The sequence below is a fragment of the Ochlerotatus camptorhynchus genome, unplaced genomic scaffold, assembly GCF_037179485.1.
Source record: "Ochlerotatus camptorhynchus isolate MF236.1 unplaced genomic scaffold, CSIRO-AGI_Acam_v1.1 ptg000122l, whole genome shotgun sequence".
Taxonomy (NCBI): Eukaryota; Metazoa; Arthropoda; class Insecta; order Diptera; family Culicidae; genus Ochlerotatus; species Ochlerotatus camptorhynchus.
Window position 1 is genome coordinate 2,020,750 of NW_027040612.1, and position 22,286 is coordinate 2,043,035.

The following is a 22,286-nucleotide window of genomic DNA, read 5'->3' on the forward strand; positions in this document are numbered from 1 at the left end:
TGGTAGTGTATTAAAAAGGCCTATTAGTGACGTCACTAATTGAGTTTACGTTGATTTTTTGGATTACTAATACAACCATATTTCACGATCTGCTTAACCTCTCTCTGTACTCATTGACTTTAAACCCCTCTTTGACAACATACACAACTTACACTAGACACTAAGTGCCGATAGCGTCGAGTGGTAATTTTCAACAGTAAATTTATCGATACTAGCGCCAAATTGGTCGAAAGTTGAAAATTTATAGAGAAAATCAGGAGATGCTAGTGCCACGTAACGGCAACGTTCACTCTTATCTTTACACAAGTAGGGGAAATGGATGTAATATCGGCCTAAATGCCCCTTATTTGGGCCCATACATAAATTCAGCAATCGACTAAATTTTCAATAGCGACCAAAAATATCTATTAGTACCGTCCCAATGACGCGTTCATCTTGATCAAATTGATAAATAGCAGATTTTTAGCGATGGGCCCAATCTTAGGTCCATAGGCCAACATTAGAGCCATTTCCTCTATCTGATGGAAGTTGGTTCAACAATCAATACGAAACTAACGATTTTAAATTGGCTCACTACTTGACTAGCCTATTGGTCCCAAGCAAACGATCAACGTACCCTATTCTAGTTGAAATTCTATTACTACACTATGTTTGTTTTGATTCGCTATGAAAGTTTGACAGATAACATCAGGGGTGTGTGGATTCATGCAGAACATGCAGGGGTGAGTGGATTATACCAACAATCAATACGAAAGTAACGATTTTAAATTGGATCACTACTTGACTAGCCTATTGGTCCCAATAAACGGTTAACGTACCCCATTCTAGTCGAAATTCTAGTACTACGCAATGTTTATTTTGATTCGCTATGAAAGTTTGACAGATAAAATGAGGGGTTATTGGTTTTTCCTATGTTTCGAGGGGTGAATCGATTAGCTTGGGACCGAAGAGAGTACCAGAGCTGAGCCAAAAAGTGAGCACGTTATTTCGGGACCTTCTAGTCTTAGAGTTACCTCTATGGTATAACCAACAATCAATACGAAACTAACGATTTAAAATTGGCTCACCACTTTAGTAGCCTATTGGTCCCAAGCAAACGATTAACGTACCCTATTCTAGTTGAAATTCTATTACTACACTATGTTTGTTTTGATTCGCTATGAAAGTTTGACAGATAACATCAGGGGTGTGTGGATTCATGCAGAACATGCAGGGGTGAGTGAAATAGCTTGGGACTGCTTGGGACCGTTGTTCTGGTACTGAGTGAGCCAAAAATAATAATGATTTTCTTCGGGACCCAGTGGTCTTAGAGTTACCTCTATGATGCAACTGGGTTGGAATTTTTGGACATCGCATCAAAGTAAATTGCACTTAAATCTGAATTAATTGTTTATCTGGTTTTATCCACCTTTCCATGCTCGGTACTGACAGCCATGCAGGTTCTTAGCATAAAAATTGTATAGAATTAAAAGATAATCCTCACCGACTTTTTATCGCAGAAGATCTCCAAGTGTGTCGTTATCTGTGGTGAACCAATTCTTGGGGCACGTTCTTGACTAATAGAGGCAAGTTCATCTCGCATGAATGATTAATAATGAACACACAAACAAGAGAGAGAGAGAGAGAGAGTGACACGCGAGAGATTCTGGTGTTGCATAACTTTGCATCCACCCGTCACACGGAACAAGCGTCAAGCGAGTAACAAAGTAACAAACCGCGACGACCGTAAGTTTTAAGACTAGAGTAGTACGAGAGATGCCTTCGCGAGTGCATGCATTTGGAAGAAGCAGTAGCAGTATTTAGGTTCCATGATTCCGTGAAAGACTGCACTTTGCACGCCGGTTCCACGAGTTTGCTCAACGTAGTGGTAGTGTCCTAGTATTCCCTCCTAAGCTGCAAGTGATAAGCCAACAATTTAGTGCAGTGGTCTGTTTTGTTTGTGCAGCTAAGCTGAGCTGGATTCCACCCAAAAAATAGGACCATTGTGCGCATTATGAATCATTAAGTTTTGTCGTGATATTAATTATTGTGGGAATGTGTATTACAAAAAAAATGCAGCGGAGCATCACGATGATCAAATGATAATAAAGCCAGCTGATGAAAGGTAGATTGTGACAAAGTTGTGTTACCTCGTGTGTAGTCGAGTGTTGCTGGTTAGAATAAATTGGTGTTTTGTCCGAAGAAATTGAAAGCTAACAGTACAGTTGAAGTGGTGCGTAGTAGTAAACTGAAGAGGCAGTTCTTGAAAAAGATTAACAACGCTTAAAGATGGGTAGCATAGAAATCGACCAAAAATTGCTGCCGATGAAGGCGCACTACTTTCTGTTCAATGCTGGTGAGTGTTATTTCGTAATAATGGCTAAGCTTTGTATTTTGATTGGACTGAGACTGATTACCTATAGCTTAATATACAATACAGTAACGTTCAAAGAAATCTCTCACTGCTCTAAAGTGTGCCGGCATTTTGTTCAACAGTTTTTTTATTCATGCAAACCGGTATTTTTTCGCGGTTCTCAGAAATAAATTTGATGCTTTCAATGAGATATGTCAAAAGATCCACTCGAGTCGTGCTGAACAAGCAAAGCGCGTGTTTGAATGTAACATAGGTCGTCTTAAAACATGTTCTAGAATTGAACTCATTGCCAAAATGTGGCACAGCTTTGGACAAAAATCTGTCGAATCACTTTAAAACAAATGACATGACGGCGACAATTTCGACGATAAGATAGGTTTCAATTGATTAATTACCGTTCACGAACATAACTACATGCATTCGTTCAATTCAAACTAGAACTCATACATACATGGTGAATTAAGGTACACAAAAATTTGTTCATCAAGAAGTTCGAGAGACCTTTGTATCAATCGTATCAATAGACTGATATGATCACACATTCCTAGCATTTACATGGGTAATTCTTTCAAATTGATCACTCAATTTGTAGACGCTGATCTTGCTTTAATAGAGCAATTCTCGGTGAAGCCGGCGATAAACCACTTTTTGTTCGTGGATCTAACCTGAGTGACTCTCTTTCTCTGAGCTAGTCTCATCGGCTGTGTATCGAATAAGTACGAAAGAAATGGGCTTTTAGAACCTCGAAAAAAAAAAGTGGTTTATCACCAATTTCAGCCAGAGTTGCTCTGTTAATGCAAGATAAGCGTGTACAAGTTGAGTGATCAATTTAAAATAATAAACCTTGTAAATCCTAGGAACGTGTGATTGTATCAGCCTAATTGATACGATTGGTACAAAGGCCTTTCGAAGTTCGTTATGAAAAAAAAGGTGTTTGCCTTGGCAATTAATCACATATGACGAGAATCATCCTAAAAATTAGTTTGGAATTCAAGTCAGCGCTCTTTTGGAATTATCTTCCGAATTTGTTTGAGGTTCTCCTCGAATTCTTCTTACATTTTATTGTATTCCCTAGTTGTACCCCAAAAAATCCCATGGACTTATGCTTCGAATTCCCTGTCTGTGCTCCCAGAACATTCTTTGGATTCTCATCAGAATTATCGTTAAATTATCATCAGAATTCTCTTCGAAATTTTCTCTAGATTTGTTTTGCAAAATTTCCGTAGAATGATATTCAGTATTCTCTTGAAATTCTACTCAGAGCTACCTTGGAATTCTCCTCATAGGTTTCAGCAATCCTTAGTTTCCACATTTCTTCCCAGAAGTCCCTTGAAAATTAATTCATGAAGCTTAGTTAATTTTGCAAGATTCTTAATATTTATTTTTTTCAATTCTGGGGTCTTGGAAAATGTTCCATGTCCGGAACATGTTCAATTATAATTTCATTACAGAGCTGGAAAAAGAGCCTAACAGCTGACTATGACTTCTCCCGATGATTGCTAGGAATTCAAGACACGCCCACGCAAACCAACGTAACCAACGGGTAGAGGAAGACTTGATGGTTATGTTGTTTTGTGTGGGCGTGTCCTGAATTCCTAGAAATCATCGAAAGAAGTCATTGTTTACAAAAGCTGTAAGGCCCTTTTCCAGCGCTGTATTGATTTGTTTTGTTACTTAATGGAAATCCGTTCCAGAGGAAGTCACAGTTTGTTGGTTGCATTATAAAATGTTTTGAAATTTTGAAATAATTTAAAAATTCCCCGAGCAATGATGAAATTCCCTAAGGAACATATTTATTCACCTGCGCTTAAGCCTTAACCAAGTTTAACTATATGCGTAAACCATGTTTAAGATCTAAGCGGAGCGGAAGAAATCGGTCCTAAGAATTGGGTTCTTTAAGGGTATTGAGGTAAATACATATTCGTAATCTGCATTAAAAATGGAACCCAAACCCGAAATTTCATCAATTTTGGTACACTGGAACTATTTTAAATAAGTACGATTACATTTGCAAAAATCACCTTATTAGCGCCCCTCGGTGTCACTTTGTATGGGAGCGAGCTGTCAGTTTATCAGTTTAGTGTCAAACAGTGAAGTTATTATTTTGCTTTAAATCTTGATTTAAAAATCGAGATGGAAGTGTGTGGATTCGAAAAAAATATTGCTGTGCTCAGAAAACGAAGCTCTATCGGATGATGTATAAAAAACAATACATTTTTCAAAATTAAAGAACCCAATTCCAAGATTTCCAGGAAAAGAAAAATTCCCTGAAGATTCTCGGTTTTCCAGGGTTTTTTCAGGTTGTAGACACCATGACTGGGACGCAATGTTTGAATGCTTTGCTTAGTATTTTTTTTAATCTAGCGCAACATTTGAAAAGGGCCTATCCTCGTTGATCGATTCTCTTCATCGACTTTCTCTTTGGCTTACCAAGGCACCATAAACGAGTTTCTCGCTAAGCTCGCAGCACAGTTCGACAGAAAATGATGTTAGCTTGCGCCTGAAACAACACACTCAATGGGAAATTCATTTGCAGTCGGGTTATTCGCGAAAAAGAAAATCGATGAAGAGAATCGATCAACAATGATAGGCCCTTTTCTCGTGTTGCGCGAGAAATGTTGAATGTCCTATTTTCATAAATACTGTAGTGTTTCGTTTTTTTGGGCTTCCCGTTAACACAATCTATACAAAGCAATGTTAAGTTGTTATGATTAATTCTCGTGCAATATCATCATTCTCTTTCGCGAATAACCCGACTACAAATCGACTGTGAGCATGCATAAAGGCGTAAACGCGATGATCGATTATCTTCGTCGATTTTCTCTTTTGTTAATAACTCGCTACACTAATAGAATTCCACACATTTTTATTGGCGAATTTCCATGTGAAATTCTACATGATTTTCATGTGACCACACATATACACACGGATAGAAATCTCCTTATACATTTTGGCAAATTTCTATTGCTGATTATTCATAAAATTTATAAGTCAACTAATAAGCAGACGCCTTGCAAAAAGTTAATGAAGCTCATGTGTCAAATGAAATGTATAAGCGGTCACACATACCTTTTATGCATTCTTATAGGACCTATGTGGTTTGTCTTATGGAATGTATAAGGTTGATGTTTTGGCAAAAATGTATAGGTGAAACGCATGAATAAAATAATTGATTTTCGTTTCGTGCAGAATCCACCCAGAATCACACATAAAATTTATGAGTCAAATGAATAGTATGTGTGGTTACACATGGCTTTTATGTTTACACATATTAAGTATATATCCGACACATAGATATTATTTGTTGATCCCATTGCAAAAATTCATGTGTGGGACACATAAAAACAATCTTTGAAATTTTGTCAGTGTAGAATTACCGTTTCTCGGTGCGTTTGCTGTTGCTTTTGATAGCCAATACAACCTGTTACAATTCTGTATTGAATAAATTCTAAAAAATTGCTTCGCGGAAGAGAATCGATCATCGCTTATACGCCCTTATGCATGCTCACTATCGAAATGAATTTCCCATTCAGTGTGTTGGTTCAGGCGCAAGCTAACATCATCCTCTGTCGAACTGATGTGCTGCGAGCTTAGCGAGAAATTCGACAATGAGCATGCATAAGGGCGAATACGCGATGATCGATTCTCTTCATCGATTTTCTCTTTGCATTACTACAGCTAAGCGAAACAATTTTCTAGAATTTGTTCAATGCAGAGTAGTAACAGGTTGTATTGGCTATCAAAAGCAACAGCAAACGCACCGATAAACGTTCAATCTAGTGAGTTATTAACGAAAGAGAAAATCGACGAAGGGAATCGATCATCGCGTATACACACTAAGATTTTTTTACAGAACATTGTAATTTTTTACCGAATATGGAACAGCTGAACATTCGGTAATCGATTCGGTAATTTTTATGTTTTACAGTACATTCAGTAAATTTATATTCAGCTGAGCTGTCAAAATTTAACGATACCGCTCTGTAAATTTTTACCGAAAATGCTGTAAAATGTTTACCGGTCGATCTAAAATTTGTTCGGTAAAAATTACCGATTGTTTTGTTACTGCATTTTTTATGGATGCATGGATTATTCTTTCTTTTTTCAAATTTGAAGTTAACAATAAGATAAATAGGTTATTTGGTATATTTTTTTTCTACGAATGTTATTAGCTACAATGTTTTTATTATATACATGCATTTTCCGTCTGTTTCGGAAAGCTGTTAACAGCATTGTGATTTGGAACATGAAGGTACCCAGAGTTCATATTCCTTCATTCTCTGAATTCGGTGGATGCATTTTCCCGATGCATCTCTTCACTTCTGCAGGGAACACAAATGCTGATAGCGCATGGATGGTGATGGAGGTGGTGTCCGAGCTGACCGTAGGAAAAACACATGATGGGATCTTCATTCATCTCGAGAACCATCTAAAAAATATAATCGAAATTAATGATAAAAATAATAATAATAGTAATAATAGTTTTAATTTTACTTACTAACGAAAAAGATCTTCTGTTCCTCCATCGAGAGCTTAAATTTGTTGGAGTATTTACTCATTTTTCAAACACTTTCCAATTGCGCACTTTATTTTTAACACCGAAGAAACGAGTCATAACCAACTTTAAAAAGGTGGGCAAAAAATAAGTTTGACAGCACGTAATTTACAAATCGTTCGGTACTTTTTCAAAAATATCGTACTTAACGTACAGTTTGTTTTGTAAAACATTATTTTTACTGTACATACGCAATAGTTTTTTACAGTATTACGGAATTGCAGCCATTTACAGGTTCAATCCGTAATTTTATTTACATTTTACGGTAATTTTCTGTAAATTACAGAAATTCGTCACTTTTAAATGCTGAAAACCGGTAAAACACCGTATTTTACAGAACAATCGGTAAAAATTGTATTTTACAGGCTAAGTTCAGCAAAAAAAAGTACCGAACATAATTTAAGAAGTTTGGTGTGTAGGCCCTTATGCATGCTCACTGTCGAATTCGTTTATGTGGTAAACCAAAGAGAAAGTCGATGAAGAGAATCGATCAACAAGGAAAGGCCCTTTTCAAATATTACGCGAGAATTATCAATTGTTTATAGTTTCAGTCTAAAACAAGCAACTTTTCAATAATTTGTCCAATTATGTAAGAGACCTAAGATAGCCGATTCAGTAGAAGCACGGCCTCACCAAACCGGAGATGGCAGGTTCGATATCCGGTCTGGTCTAGAAAATCTTTAGGGTTGTTATTTGTCTCGCCAACTCTGGGCATAGCTTACACTAAAGAGCCTGAATTTATAAAGAGACGACATGTCAAAATTGGAACAATGGATTATCTGTCAAAGTCATAGGAAAACTTCGACAGTGAGCATTCATAAGGGCGAATACGCGATGATCGATTCTCTCCATCGATTTTCTCTTTGCATTGCTACAGCTAGGTGAAACAATTTTCTAGAATTTGTTCAATGCAGAGTAGTAACAGGTTGTATTGGCTATCGAAAGCAACAGCAAACGCACCGAGAAACGTTAAATCTAGCGAGTTATTAACAAAAGAGAAAATCGACGAAGAGAATCGATCATCGCGTATAGGCCCTTATGCATGCTCACTGTCGACTTATTCCAATCGAGCAGAAGACCTGTCAAATGGATAAGATGTCGGCCGGCGCCGGTGGTGTAGTGGTAAGCGTGACTGCTTTCTAACACCCCGATGGGTCTGGGTTCAATCCCAGCCGAGGTCGGTGGGATTTTTCTGAGGCATAAAAATCTCTGGTCACGTCTTCCTTCGGAAGGGAAGTAAAGCCGTTGGTCCCGGCCCATGTGTGTTGAATGGGTGCGATATCCTACGCAGGTGTGGAAGCTGCCTTCCTGCACATTCGATTGCCGTCAATGGATAGCAATCGATGTCCGTCGGTGATTGGCACTAGATTGCGGAACAGAGACCGACGTTAAATAAAGGAAAGAAGAAGAAGAAGAAGAAGAAGATAAGATGTCGCCTCTTTACCAAATTCAGTCTCTTTAGCTTGCACTAGTTTACAAATAAAAGTAAAGAGAATGAACTTCAATGTTTGACCTATGATTCTTATGAAAAAAACGTGCGCTGAATCCAAAAATGTAGTCAGAAACAAAACTTCCACCAATACCACCAATCTCACTGAAAAATTGTATCCAGTTGATCGAGAGCACGTTTAATTTGGCATTAAAATAATTGATATACCTAGCTTGATTACAGCCGGAGATATTTGTATTTTAGTAAACAATTTTTTATCAGATGAAATTTAATTGTTTAGCTGTACCTAACTAGAAAACTAACCTACTGAGATTTTTCTGACCACATTTCTAAATAGAGATGGAATTAGGGCGTAACAGCTTTTGTAAACAATGACTTCTCTCGTTGATTTCTCGAAAGTCATGGCTCTCTCCGGCAAATTGACATCACCATCGAGTAGGCGAAGACTTCCCCTACGTGATTGATATGTTGGTTTGTGTAAGCGACCAACTGTGTTGTGTTGTTTTCAAAGGCTGTTACGCCCTAATTCCAGCTCTATCTGGCTTTCTGGATTCAGTGCACATGGGAAATGACCATCAGCGTACAAAGTTGAAATATGCTGTAAATTAGTGTTATCATTGTGCTTGCCACACAGTCCCAGTCAAAACGTCTATTAATATAAGGTGTCCCAGAATGTCTAAGCACGATTTAAAAAAAAAACGATAACGTAACTCTGTTTACAACAAATTCGATGTTTATTTCATATTCATTTTCTCTATAGTATTTTCTTATAGATAAACGTAGAAAATCCGAGATCCGATCAGTCGTAAGTCAAGGAGCGGATTTTTGATTTCACACTACTGATTAGCTTCAGCACAAATGCCTTTCTAATCATTTTGAATACTTTTCCCAGTCTTCCGCAAATTTTGTAACGGAATCCGCAAACTGGGACAGTTTGGCGGATTCATCTCCTCGGGTACGAATTAAACCTTGTTGGCTTTATACCAGGCTACCATGTCCTTGGAGTAATGAACCAACGCAAAATCCGGCCAAAACAGTACTGAGGCGTCGTTTACCGAACGTTTCGGTAAAAATCGACTCATCCGCGTCGTCAACACTTGGGCCATCACGAACGGTGTAGTACTGATCACCAGGAAGAGTTTTGTAATCAAATTTAACGCATGATTCATCGTCCATAAACACGCACACCGATTTTCCGATTGGTCGTATAACTTCCGAGCCCTCGGTTTGACGGATGCGGCTTGTTTTTCACACCGCTTTGGCTTCTTCTATTTCTAATACGTCTCTAGACCCATTCTTGCCTTGGCCCGCTGGACATTACTCTTCGAGGATCACACTTTTTTGCCACGTCTCGAACCGAAGCACTTTTCTTGCGAGTGAAAGCTTGCACGATTTTCCGGTCCAGATTTTGGTCAACTGGGTTCGGTTTACGTCCAGATTTCAGCTTGTCCTGGAAAGTTGCTTCATCCGAGGCTTCATCTCCATACTTCCGAATCGCGTTTCGAACGGCTCCGATGCTTACACCTTCCAATTTCGCTAATTGACCCAGAGAAATGTTGGCGCCATTTGGGCGCTTTTCCGAAGAAATGCTTCGCATTGTCACGGAAATGTAAAGAACCGACCCTTGCGATACACGAAACTGTTGGTCGAAATCTAAGAGGAAGGGTGACAATTGGCTTCTTCCTCTTTTATTTCTATCTCTATCTCTATCTTTATCTATCTCTATCTCTATCTTACGCACATGAAATCGGCCAATCAGGAGCTGGTTCACGTTTGACAGAAAACTGGTTCATTTTCGCCCCCGTATTGCCACCTCTTCTCTTGGGTCGAAATGTAAACAATGATTCAGCATGATAATCAGCTGTTTAAACGTCATCTTAAACAAACAGGGGTGTTCCAAAGTTGTGCTTAGACATTCTGGGACACCCTATAGCACTTAAATCATCTGAAAAACTCAATTATCATGACCAACAAAAAACGTCAGTGAAAGTGATAAGAGCAAAACTTAAGACAGATTAATCAGCAGCTAGTCAGAACCCATTACCCATACGTAGAGCAATTTGTTTTGAAAACATTCACTGTGGTTTTGTTTGTTTTTGCTTTCAGGAACTGCACCGGTTGTGCCTTTCATGCCAACATTGGTTCGGCAGCTTGGCTTCTCGACGGTCGTCGTGGGAACCATCTACACCGTTCTGCCGATTGTGGGTATGCTAGTGAAGCCACTATTCGGTATCATTGCCGATCGGTTTCAGCGGCAGAAGTTGCTGTTTTTACTTTTTCAGGTGCGTAGATATTAGACCGGTTCAAATGGTTGATCCATTCGATTGCAACTAGGTATGTAATATCAAGATTACCGATTAGGCCTAAAATGAGTATACCCACCAATGTTGGTTCAAATCATAGTGTTTTGATGCATTTATTCAGTCACTTGAGGTGGAAAGACCCATATTCAATAACATACAGCTAGAATAAGGATCTAACAGCTTTTGTAAACAATGGTTTCTCTCGATGATTTCTAGGAATTCAAGTCATGCTCACGCAAACCAACATCACATCGGGTAGGAGAAGGCATCTCATCATTGTTAACAAAAGCTGTTAGGGCCTTCCCAACAAACAATTTGAGTTAATTAACAGCTGAATAATCCATATTTTAGCTGAAGAAGCTTATTTTTGCCTGACTAAGCTCTTATTAAAGTTTCAATGTTTGTTGGGTTATTTCCCTGAACGGGCTCAAAATGCGGGCAGATTTTTAGATAAATTAGATTCCGGAAAAATAATTGATTCGATTATTTAGTTATTCACTATTACATCCCTGGGGAATATTCATTAAATAAGTTACGCTCTTTAGAGGGAGGAGGTAATATGACAAGCATTAAATCAGGTAATGGCAAAAACGGTAAAAACGTGACAAAAGTGATCACATATTGTTCCCCTAGTTCCAAACATAAGCCAGATTCCGGAGATGAACCAGCCCAAGACTGAAAGTCTCCTCAATAAAGATATTAAAACGCAATGCGCCAGATTAAGGCCCTTATTACCAATGTCACTTCACAGTGAGTGACAACTGGTCACTTCACTTCGTTTTCACCGTGAAGTGACACCCGTAATAAGGGCCTAAACTAAACACACGATACAATAGTTGCCTCAATCTCCCGTCTCTGCAGATCCTCTCAGCCGTTCCGTTCTTCCTGATCATGTTCATTCCTGCGATACCACAAGAATCGACCGTATCATTTCACTGTCACGCCGGAGCCTCCGATCTCCGGTACTGCCCTCCGAATGGAACAACATTGGACAACTGCCTAACCGATCGGATTGTGACCGACGAAACCAGTAACCCAACGCTCCTGCGCTGTCAGATGGATTGCCAAACGGAGCCCTGGATGTGGCATACCATCTGCAAGTACTGGAAAGTGGAAAAGTATTGTGACCCGCACAACATCCCCAGCGACAACCACCTCAGATTGACTGGCCTGGTGCCAATGAATCACATCGAATTGGTGGACGACTGCTTATTCTTTTTGCTCAAGGGGGCCGAACTGGATGGCGATCAGGTGCCGTTGTATTGTCCTGCAAATACGACCGATTTCCGAACCAGTTGTCAAGTCAAGTGTGACAACACGGAAATCATGGAAGCCGTAACACAGTCGAAGATTCCAGACAGCGAAGTCAAGGGGCTGTATCAGTTCTGGTTGCTGTTCCTGCTGCTGATTCTGAGCTGGGCCGGTATGGCCGTTGTGGTCAGCGTTGGCGATGCTATCTGTTTCGACATGCTAGGTGATAGGCCACATTTATACGGCAACCAACGGCTTTGGGGTTCGATCGGATGGGGGATTTTTTCGTTGCTGGCCGGTTTCCTGGTCGATCAGTTTTCCAATGGAAAAGCTACCAAGGATTACACGGTGGTGTTTTACATGACTATTGTCATCATTTCCGTGGATATACTGGTCTCATCTAAGCTCAAGGTAATTTGATCCCAGCTCCTGACGTGGATTAATTTCTGAGTATTTTATTTACGTTTCAGCACACTCAAACAAGATTGTCGACTAACATTGTGCGAGATGTTAGTCAAATTTTTGCCTCGGTTAGGATAGTGGTGTTTTTCTGCTGGTGTGCACTGGTTGGTCTGGGTACGGCACTGATCTGGAACTTCCTGTTCTGGCATCTCGAGGATCTTGCCAGCTTGCAAGAAGGGTAGAATGAATATTTGGATAATAGTTGCGCTCATTTTTAACAATTCTGTACTGTTTTCAGATGCGGCCACACAACGTGGATCAAAACGCTTCAAGGAATCGTTATGTCGATCCAGTGCTTCGGTGGCGAACTACCGTTCTTCTTTCTGTCCGGATGGATTTTAAAAAAGATTGGACACATCCATGCCATGAGCGTGGTTCTGCTGGGATTCGGAGTCCGCTTTGTGCTGTACTCCTTACTGGTCGACCCATGGTGGGTCATCCCGATCGAGTTTATGAATGGCATCACATTCGGCCTGTTCTATGCAACCATGGCGTCCTATGCTAGCATCGTGGCACCACCCGGGACGGAAGCTACCATGCAGGTAAAATTTGTTTTGAATGTTAAACAAACATCAAATGTATTCAAATCAATTCTCACCGTTTTACAAGGGCTTGGTCGGCGCCGTATTCGAGGGAGTTGGAGTTTCGCTGGGCAGTCTACTGGCCGGTAATCTCTTCTTCAAGGTTGGCGGCAGTAAAACGTTCAGGTGGTTTGGAGTTGGAGCACTAATATTGTTCGTCGTCCACGTGTTCATCCAGTTTTTGATGGGAGGAACACTCGGATCCAGGGGTAAGAAAGTTGCGGAAAAGATTGTAAGCGATTCCATGTTGAACCAATCAATGGCGAACGGTACCAACAATGGTATCGAAGTGGGTTGTATCATGAACAAGAACCACTCCATCTTGTCCGAGTCGACGGTACAGGAGGAGCTAGAAAGTCCAAAAAGTGAAGAGGTTGCAAAACAGTCACCCAAAATGAACGGAAAAAATGAAGGCAAAACGAAGGGAGACTTTCAGGACGTTAGCCTAGATGAGAATTAGGAACCTTGATTCAGTTTTTCGGTTTTTACAATGCCGTATTGATTGAGTAGGTTTAGTACTAGACTATATACTTCACTATTTTGATTAGGTATACAAAAGACATAAGGTGTCATAATTCAGTACAAAAGAGAAGCATTTGATGTTTAAAAGTAATTTACGTGGAAACGTAGTGAGATTTTTTTTTCAAAACTGGATTTTCATTGTTGAACGTAAGATAGGTTAATGAATAAAAATGAATTTAATTTGAGTACTAACTTGCGTCTCTGATAAGTATGGAAGAGTTGTAGGCGAGTTGGGTTGGGAGCTTAAGAGAATATGTTTATGAACTTGTGTTTGGCTTAGCAAGGTTAAGAGAAACTGCTGTCAACAATATAATAATGAGTATTCCAACGACGCGATAATGCGCAACAGATCCACTAGCTTAGGAGGTTAATTTCTATTTATCCAAAGCGAATTTGCACATGCATTGAAGTAATTCTATGGCAAAAAGCTTAAACGACTTAGCACAACCCTCTCCGATTTTGGTAAAGCTTTTAAAAATTTCTACGAACACGATCAACTTTCTGGCCAATATTCTGTTACACTCCAGAGCTTTAAAATTTTAAATCTGTTATGCCAATGCCACAACTCTCTGTTGAAAAAAGGGTTTAATTATTTTACATTTCATATTTTCTTGTTTAAGTTTAATAGGGTTAACTACCCCATTTCCGGCCTATTAAGCACAACACGCACTTATTCTTTCTTAATCTAGCGCTTAAAAATCAACTTATTGAACATATTTTACAAAGAAAAGCTGTTGCAGGCTTAATGCTTGAAACCTACTTCAACTATCGATTTCAGTTAAGCATAAAAAATAGGTCTATCAGTAGTTTCTTATAACTTATCGTTGATATTCCTTCAGCAGCTTTATAAATAGTCATTGGTTTCTTATATGACACGATGTTTTTCTAGTTTTTTGACGTAGGACTACGTCTGTGATTTCTGCGGGTACACTTTGTGAAAACCGAAAATGGAACATGTAACAAAATTATGAAAGAATTTGAACGTTAATAACTCAGCTGCCCCTTGACCAATTTCAATAATTTTATCCCCAATCGATCGACGCATCTGTTTAATTTAAAACTTTATCATTTTTTTTTTCAAAATGACACTTGAAAATTTAACGAATGTGCAACTGTTGCTATGATAATTAAAATTATCACCGATTGCCTGCGAAAAGTGATTTCCCTAACACAGATTTCAATGTTGAATTCCATCCGGTCTCACCAAACGGTGTTTATTCAATCACCGCGTGGTGAGCGGTGGTGTTCTCCAGTACACAACGAAAGGCTGCCTGCAAGCAGCGAGCTGCAACCCACATGAGCATCCATAGAAGGAGGAAGAAGCCGCACCGCCATTGATCGGAATTAGCAGCTCTTCGTGAGTCGCTGTGGGCCATCTATGCCAGGCGCTTCATACTATAGAGTACAAACAGAGAGAACCCCGCTCAAATTCTTATCCCATAACTCAAAACATAAGCTCCTGCTGCAGTTAACAAATAACATTTATTATATAAGACCACGTAGTCCTACGTCACCATTGCGTACAACCCCATAGGGCTGTCCCTTGAAGTTTTTAATAAACATTAAAGATTTTCATAACAAAATATTACTCAAGTCCATTCGGGGCAATATGAGCACCATTGATATTTCAACTTAAATTCTTCAATTTTGCATTATTCCTTTAATATGACTGTATGTATAGTATCATATGAAATCACGCTTTAAAGCAGCTGCTTTGGTAAAAAATCAGTCATTCACAAAACTGAAAAAAAAATTTAGCCCTAAATAGCCAGTACTTCTTAAATTAATTTATTCTACAGAAAATTGTTTCTATTCAATTTTTATTCATGCTGTAAATGGCTTGAAACTATCCATTCGGTTGAACATCATTCGAATTTCCCACTGAATTTTGTATGTTTAGTGATGATTTTCTTAAGGTGGCCAAACTGCCCAACTTTTCCCTATTGTGAACGGTACAGGTCGAAAATCGATATCCAATTATATTTTGGAATCACATACCCATCAAAGTAACAACCCCCTATCGCAAAACTCAATCATGGCATGGCTATGATGTATGTCTGTATGTCTCACCCCTGTGGCATATTTCACCAACACAATAGGCCGGGTGATAGCACTACTTGGGAGCACAGAGAACAGACGTCCAACTTCCACCAGAAACTTGTGTAATGATAAGTGGGAATGTCGCCGTTACGTAGCGCTAGCATCTCCTGATTTCCTCTATAAATTTTCCACTTTCGACCAATTTGGCGCTAGTATCGATAAATTTTCGGTTGAAAATTACCACTCGGCGCTACCGGCTCTTAGTGTCTAGTGTAAGTTATGCAACGCCAGCACCATTATGTTGTCAAAGAATGTTTTTAAGTGGGGAAGCCGTCTGTTCTCTGTAGCTTGGGACCGAAGATAGTACCAGAGTTGAGCCAAAAAGTTGAGCACGCTTCTAGTCTTAGAGTTACCTCTATGATAGTACCAGCATAGAGGTAACTCTAAGACTAGAAGGTCCCGAAGAAACGTGCTCAACTTTTTCGCTCAGCTCTGGTACTCAAATACATTAGGCCCTGAATCAAAAATCTATTTTTCTGCGTGTAGAATTTCAACTAGAATGGGATACGTTAATCGATTTACTTGGGACCAATAGGCTAGTCAAGTAGTGAGCCAATTTAAAATCGTTAGTTTCCACCGGTTGGTACTACGACATGCACTAAACAAAGGACACGGGCATATCAGTGCCAACATTTCAAAGGGGCGTAATTGCTTTTGTAAACAATGGCTTTAGCCGTCGATTTCTCGCAAATAAAAGTCCACCCCTCCAAATTACCAATGCTAGCTGGGACAGGAAACATTCCTCTACCTGCTGGTGTCATTCATTTTCATGAGTGAGCTTTCATTCGCGAGAAATCGAAGACGAAAGTCATTGTTTACAAATGCAATTACGCCCCTTTGAAATGTTGGCACTGATATCACAAAAGATCAAAGTGTTGGTCGCAGTGATTATGACCCGAACAAAAAAAAATGAACCGTTCTTATACCTATTTGCCATTGAAGGTGGATTTCAAAATGACGTTTCTCATTCATCTAATGTAGAGAGGGTCTAGTATAAGACAGAGACGATGTTATATAAGAGACGCGCGGAGAGAATACAAGTAAATCTGATTGCACGGCCAACTAATTTATTTTTCTGCAAGGTTTGGCAACCCGCAATTTTGTGTTTACTTCAAGTTACTTTTAATTTGAGCGACTGTCACCTGCTTCAGCATCACGGAAAAATGAATACATTTTTAACCGTATCGGTAGTATCGCTATTCAATGGAAGTATTTGAAGACTCAATTTTTGACAACTCTAAAGGGCCACCCACATTAGATCCGTTTGCATTGCGTTGACGTAGAGTTGACAGATAGACAATAGATTTAGCTGTCACTTTGCCGCGACGCGTCCGATCCGGATCTAATGTGCGTGGGTGAAACCAAATATACCACTTTGGAGGATATATTCTACAGAGCGTTGCACAAAATTATTCAATATGCGATGGTTGCTTCCTATCATGTATGAGTGAAATCTCTCTTCTTAAGTCTTTCACAAATTTTACTATCATGAAAAATTACACCAGAAACAACTTGATCTTTGTTACAGAGCCTATGTAGATGTATTTCGTTGTGCTGTAGCAAATATTTCGTGTGAACATATCGAGAATTCAGCTGGTGAATAGCAATAATATTCCCTGTCCAATTTCACTTTTCATACACAAACTTAATTATAATTATTTAAATCTCAACAGTTAACCAGCGTCTGACTGAAAATCTCCTTAATAAAGACAACCAACATCAACAATTAAATTGAACCCCAATCTTTTCTCCGTGAAGCGCTCGTGTTTATTTACATTGCTCGATTGGGACGGCTGGTTTTGAGCCAAACAAACTGTCAAAGCCAGAGCCAATCGAGTAGCACCTATAGTGATTTCTAGCAACACTGCCAATACAATCAAGATATATCCACAGAGAACAGACATAGTGGCTCGAACAAAATTTCTCTAAAAACTTGTGTAAAGCTTCCTATTCGACTTAAGCGCCACTAACGGCGACTTCCACACTTAAAAACCCTCTTTGACAACATGATGGCGCTGGCGTTGCACAAATTACACTAGACACTAAGTGCTAGTAGCGCCAAGTGGCAATTTTCAACAGAAAATTTATCGATACTAGCGCCAAATTGGTCGAAAGTGGAAAATTTATAGAGAAAATCAGGAGATGCTAGCGTTACGCAACGGCGACGTTCCCACTTATTTTACACAAGTTTCGGACCGAACTTGAACGTCTGTTCTCTGTGATATATCTTGGTTGCATTGGCAGTGTTGCTAGAAATCACCTAAGCATATGTTGCCAAGGCAGTTTGTTTTGAATCCGCTCTTCTCAGACCCTCTCTACTGCATAGGAACACTATTCATAGTTTCATGGGAGCTAGCAAGAGCGTCACCCCCAATACTTTTTTTCAAAAGTATTGGGGGTGACACTCTTGCCACAGAGAACAGATGTTGAGGCTCGAACTAAATTTCTGTAAAAACTTGTGTAAAGATTTCTATTCGACTTAAGCGCCTCTAACGGCGACTTCCCCACTTAAAAACCCTCTTTGACAATCTGATGGCGCTGATGTTGCACAACTTATACTAGACACTAAGTGCTGGTAGCGCCAAGTGGTAATTTTCAACAGATAATTTATCGATACTAGCGCCAAATTGGCCGAAAGTGCAAAATTTATAGAGGAAATCAGGAGATGCTAGCGCTACGTAACGGCGACGTTTCCACTTAACTTTACACAAGTTTCTGACCGAACTTGAATGTCTGTTCTCTGTGCTCTTGCCCCACCTGACCCTAGACACCGTGCAGTCTATTGGCGTTGACGGCGACTCTGTAGCTCTTTACTCCTATGAAAAAATCCATAAGCAAACGCCAGACTGTGCGTGAAACATGGCGGACTTTGTACTATCCTTTCGCTCCACCGAAAATTCCCATAAGACGCTGTCTATATTTGCTGGAAGAGAAAACGCCAATTTGAGTTGATGAGTTTCTTTCTGTCACAATCAACTCGGATTCACCTCCAAGCTCTCTACACAAATTTTTTCGCCGAGATTCCAATAGCAGAGTAATTCTGTAATTTATTTAGCTGAGATTCAGTAAAACAATTGCCGAGACTCAGCTAACAAACAGATATTTTGCAGATATATCAGCAAAAGTAAATACCGAGGTAATCGGCTGTTGGAGATTTTACCGAGCTAGATTAAGTGTGTATACCTTAGCTACACACTTAGAAACTATTACCGACGTCGGTAATTTTTTACCGAACTTTAAACAGCTGATAACGTTCGGTAAAACTTTGGCCCTCATTTAAAAAGCTGTTTCACTAAATTTTAATTTCAAGCATGCTGACAGTGTAGCCTTGTTTAAATAATCGATAATCGATTCTTGCCATTGTGGTGAAGTTTTCCTTGTTTTTAGGCAAATTAACTCATCGCTGAGTTCCTGCACTTTTGGCGATTATGAGTGAACTAAACTCAAATTTGAGTCGTTCTCATTCGCCGTGTTTAAAACCGGTAAATTCAAATGTCCGATTTTGACAGTTCAACTAAAAGTCCGTTAAAAATTATCGAAGTCATTAATCATTTCTCAGTGGGTACTTCGTCAAAATTTGCACTAATAGGCTATTTTGAGGCATCATCCATATAGTGCGCTAGGCGATTTTTAGGGGAAATGTCATCCAATCCGTTTGTTTACATCATAATGACGATTTTCAAAACTTTAAATAATGTATATTTGATTGCACATTTTGCAAGTTCCCATCGGAAGTGGTCTTATTTTTCAATTATCTACATATCTGAACTGATTTACAGGTTAAATAAAAAATCCGAAAAATCATAATCGCTGGGACAATTTTATAAAACTTAATTTTTCTCATCGCAAATGTAAGGAAGTAACATCTAGACCACTGCAAAATCAGTACAGAAAACAAAATATTTCACGTGGATGACGAATTCAAGCACCTGCGGTGGATAAATTAATAAGGATAAGTGAAGATATTTTCCTTTTCCTATGCTTTACGGTGAAAATTTCCTCCCTCATCACTCTTTTGAGGGTTTCCCAATTCATCGCCAGAGGCTGAAACGATCGATTAGTTTCTATTGGATTCGCCTAATGGTGTACCTAATCACGTTTTTTAAGTATGTAATAATTTTTATTTCTCGTTAATCAAATATCATAAACAGTGTTGGCAAAATCCGAAATCAATTGATATTTTTCCGCTCTCATGGGCTCTTAATAACAAACAACAAAATATCATGCTTGATATTGATTTTACAAGCTCCTTTGATATTGCGAGACTATTCACAACGTTCAAACATCAAGCTGAGAGTTGACTCGACACAAAAATGATTCCATTGCACATCGTTTTCTTAGAAAGAGAAAGCATAGTTTGCTATCTCTTTTTAATCTTCACCGATGGCAGACGCGAAGGGACTGCTGCAAGCCGTTATGGAAGTTTTTGTTGCATTCGGGTGCAAAGCAAAAATCATTAAACTCAATCTCACCACAACTGCAGTTTGGTGAGATTTGCAGTTGGTGAGTTTTGTTAGCTTGATATTCCGAGCTGCGATATCACAGCTTGCAAAATCAACCGCAGTTGCTTGCTTGTTGATTGTTGTCTACGAAAATCAAGCGTGATCTTGGGCGTTGGTGAGATTTGATTTTTTGATATTTTCCCAACACTGACCGGCAAACCGGCAAACTACGAACATCGTTCGTTGAATAGAGATAACATTTGCTACCTATCTATTTAATTTGTCGGCTCCCCAACATTTTCGCTCTGGATTGCTGCACCCTATGTACAAATTCTGTTCCAAACTTAGGTCCACCGGATAGGTGAGGTGAAAACGTTTAAGAATCCGATGTGTAAATAAAAGTTCAATCTAGGTTTGTTTCTTATTTTTAATCCAAAATACAACCGCTGTAAAGTGGATTTGCCAACCTTCTATACTGCCGCTCTTCGCATGTCGGTCCCATATTTGTTTTGTCAAAACTGAGTGTTTCAATGCAAATGGTAGCTAACTACCTATATTTTCATAATACTGGATGAACTCATCAACTTTGTTCAGAAAAGGTTTGGAAAAACAGTCACATTGGTTGTCCCATCACATAAGATGCAATGACGAAGCAAACTTAAAACGCGATTTTCTCGGGTCGATAGTTGCTATGGGACGGACATGCGAAGAGCGGCAGTATAGGTATAACGGCAGTAAAGAAACCAACGAGATAAATTGATATATAGTTAAAATAGCCTTTTAGACTGAGGGACCAAGAAAACCAGCGACATAGAAAGAAAAATATTGCTTATCTTCGGGATAAGGAACATCCAGATATGGAGTAAAACTTACGTATAAGGGGCTGACCACAAACTACGTTGACAGTTTTCGATTAGACCCCGTTGTCCTTTTATGAACAATCAAGCATACTTTTTTTTGTAGAACCGTGAACCACTCGAAGAAATATATTTCGCGGAACAGATTTCGGGGCACATAATCGTAGCCCCGACATTGCCCTTCAGCCTTGTGCCTTTAAATTGATCTGCTCCTGATGATCCTCGAAATTGTCCTCAAATTCCACAGCACCCACCTCCAAAGTAAAGTACTAGAATAAAGCTAATTTGGGAGTAGACATAAACTTTCAGTGTAGAATTATATGTTGCCGACAGACACCGAGTTCGTGGTCTAGTCGAGGATGCTTTCGAAAATGAATCGAAACAATTTTCCAGCAGGCATTGTTCAGAAGGATGTGATACTTGAAGTAAAATAACGGTTGATAGGAACCTCGATAGTCTAGACAACCACAGATAGTCCAGCCACTCATGCAATCTAATCTCACGCGGTAAAACGCTTTATCTCCTTAAGCTTCAAGATAGTTCACGGTGTCCTCAAGTCTACTTCTGTCCTCGGTGAGATCTGCACAAAGACTGAAACACGCTATCTAATTACTCCGCGAAGCGCCAAACCAACACTTGTTATCTTATTCCCGACGAGCCATCATTAGAGGGACTGCATTCCACAAACAAGTTTCGAACACTATCGAAAAATGTTGCATACCTACCACGATATAATAGCGCGCAAAACGCGTGATTAACAACGGCGTGCTATTACCTTCCCAGTGATAGACGAATAAACGAACGTGACTGACTGAAATGTAAGCAAAGTACCTACAACCGTTTCCTTAATTCTATTGCCGTTGGCTTGTTTGTAGAAAATTGAAGTTTTACTGCATGAATGCACGGATGTTTAAATTTAGTGTTCGATAAAGCGAACAATGCTAAAATTAAAATTCGCTTTTGATCTATAGATTTTTATTTTTCGCTTGCACGAGTTTATAGCATGGCTGCCCTTCTTTATTCCTACACCTATGATCCAATTTAAAACGTATTTGCTTTTCCAGATACTCGCATAGCATACACTACGCCGGAAGATGCATTGCACCACATGGAGGACGACCAGCCGATCGTACAGAGAGGCAAATAGCTGACTGTCATCACGATTGTTTTCAAAGATTTTGCAACTGCAATAGACTTAGTTAGATTTATTGATATGAGAATAAGCACTTTTCTTTAAATATGTGTGTAAACTGTTAACTACAATCATCGAGATTAAAATATTATCTTTGTACTAAAGAATATCAGTGATTTCGATGAATGACAAATGCCACCGTTTCAAAAAGGCTGTAATGTTATTTGTGAACCTTTGTTCGGCAATAAACTGGGATGATTTAATATGTGTACCTAAGT

At 39.2% G+C, this 22,286-nt stretch overlaps 2 protein-coding genes across 2 annotated transcripts in view; both read left to right on the top strand.

The window, feature by feature from the left end:
* LOC135699880 (uncharacterized) overlaps positions 1 to 22,286 on the top strand; it is a 361,603-nt gene that overhangs the window by 267,483 nt on the left and 71,834 nt on the right. The gene's annotated exons all lie outside the window — the stretch shown is intronic.
* On the top strand, positions 1,719 to 22,273 carry Sugb (Sugar baby). Its single transcript, XM_065220240.1, has 7 exons — positions 1,719 to 2,335; positions 10,465 to 10,640; positions 11,523 to 12,323; positions 12,383 to 12,552; positions 12,613 to 12,916; positions 12,984 to 13,164; positions 21,941 to 22,273. The coding sequence occupies exons 1-7, from the start codon at positions 2,269 to 2,271 to the stop codon at positions 22,021 to 22,023; spliced, it is 1,782 nt and encodes a 593-aa protein (XP_065076312.1). The 5' UTR covers positions 1,719 to 2,268; the 3' UTR covers positions 22,024 to 22,273.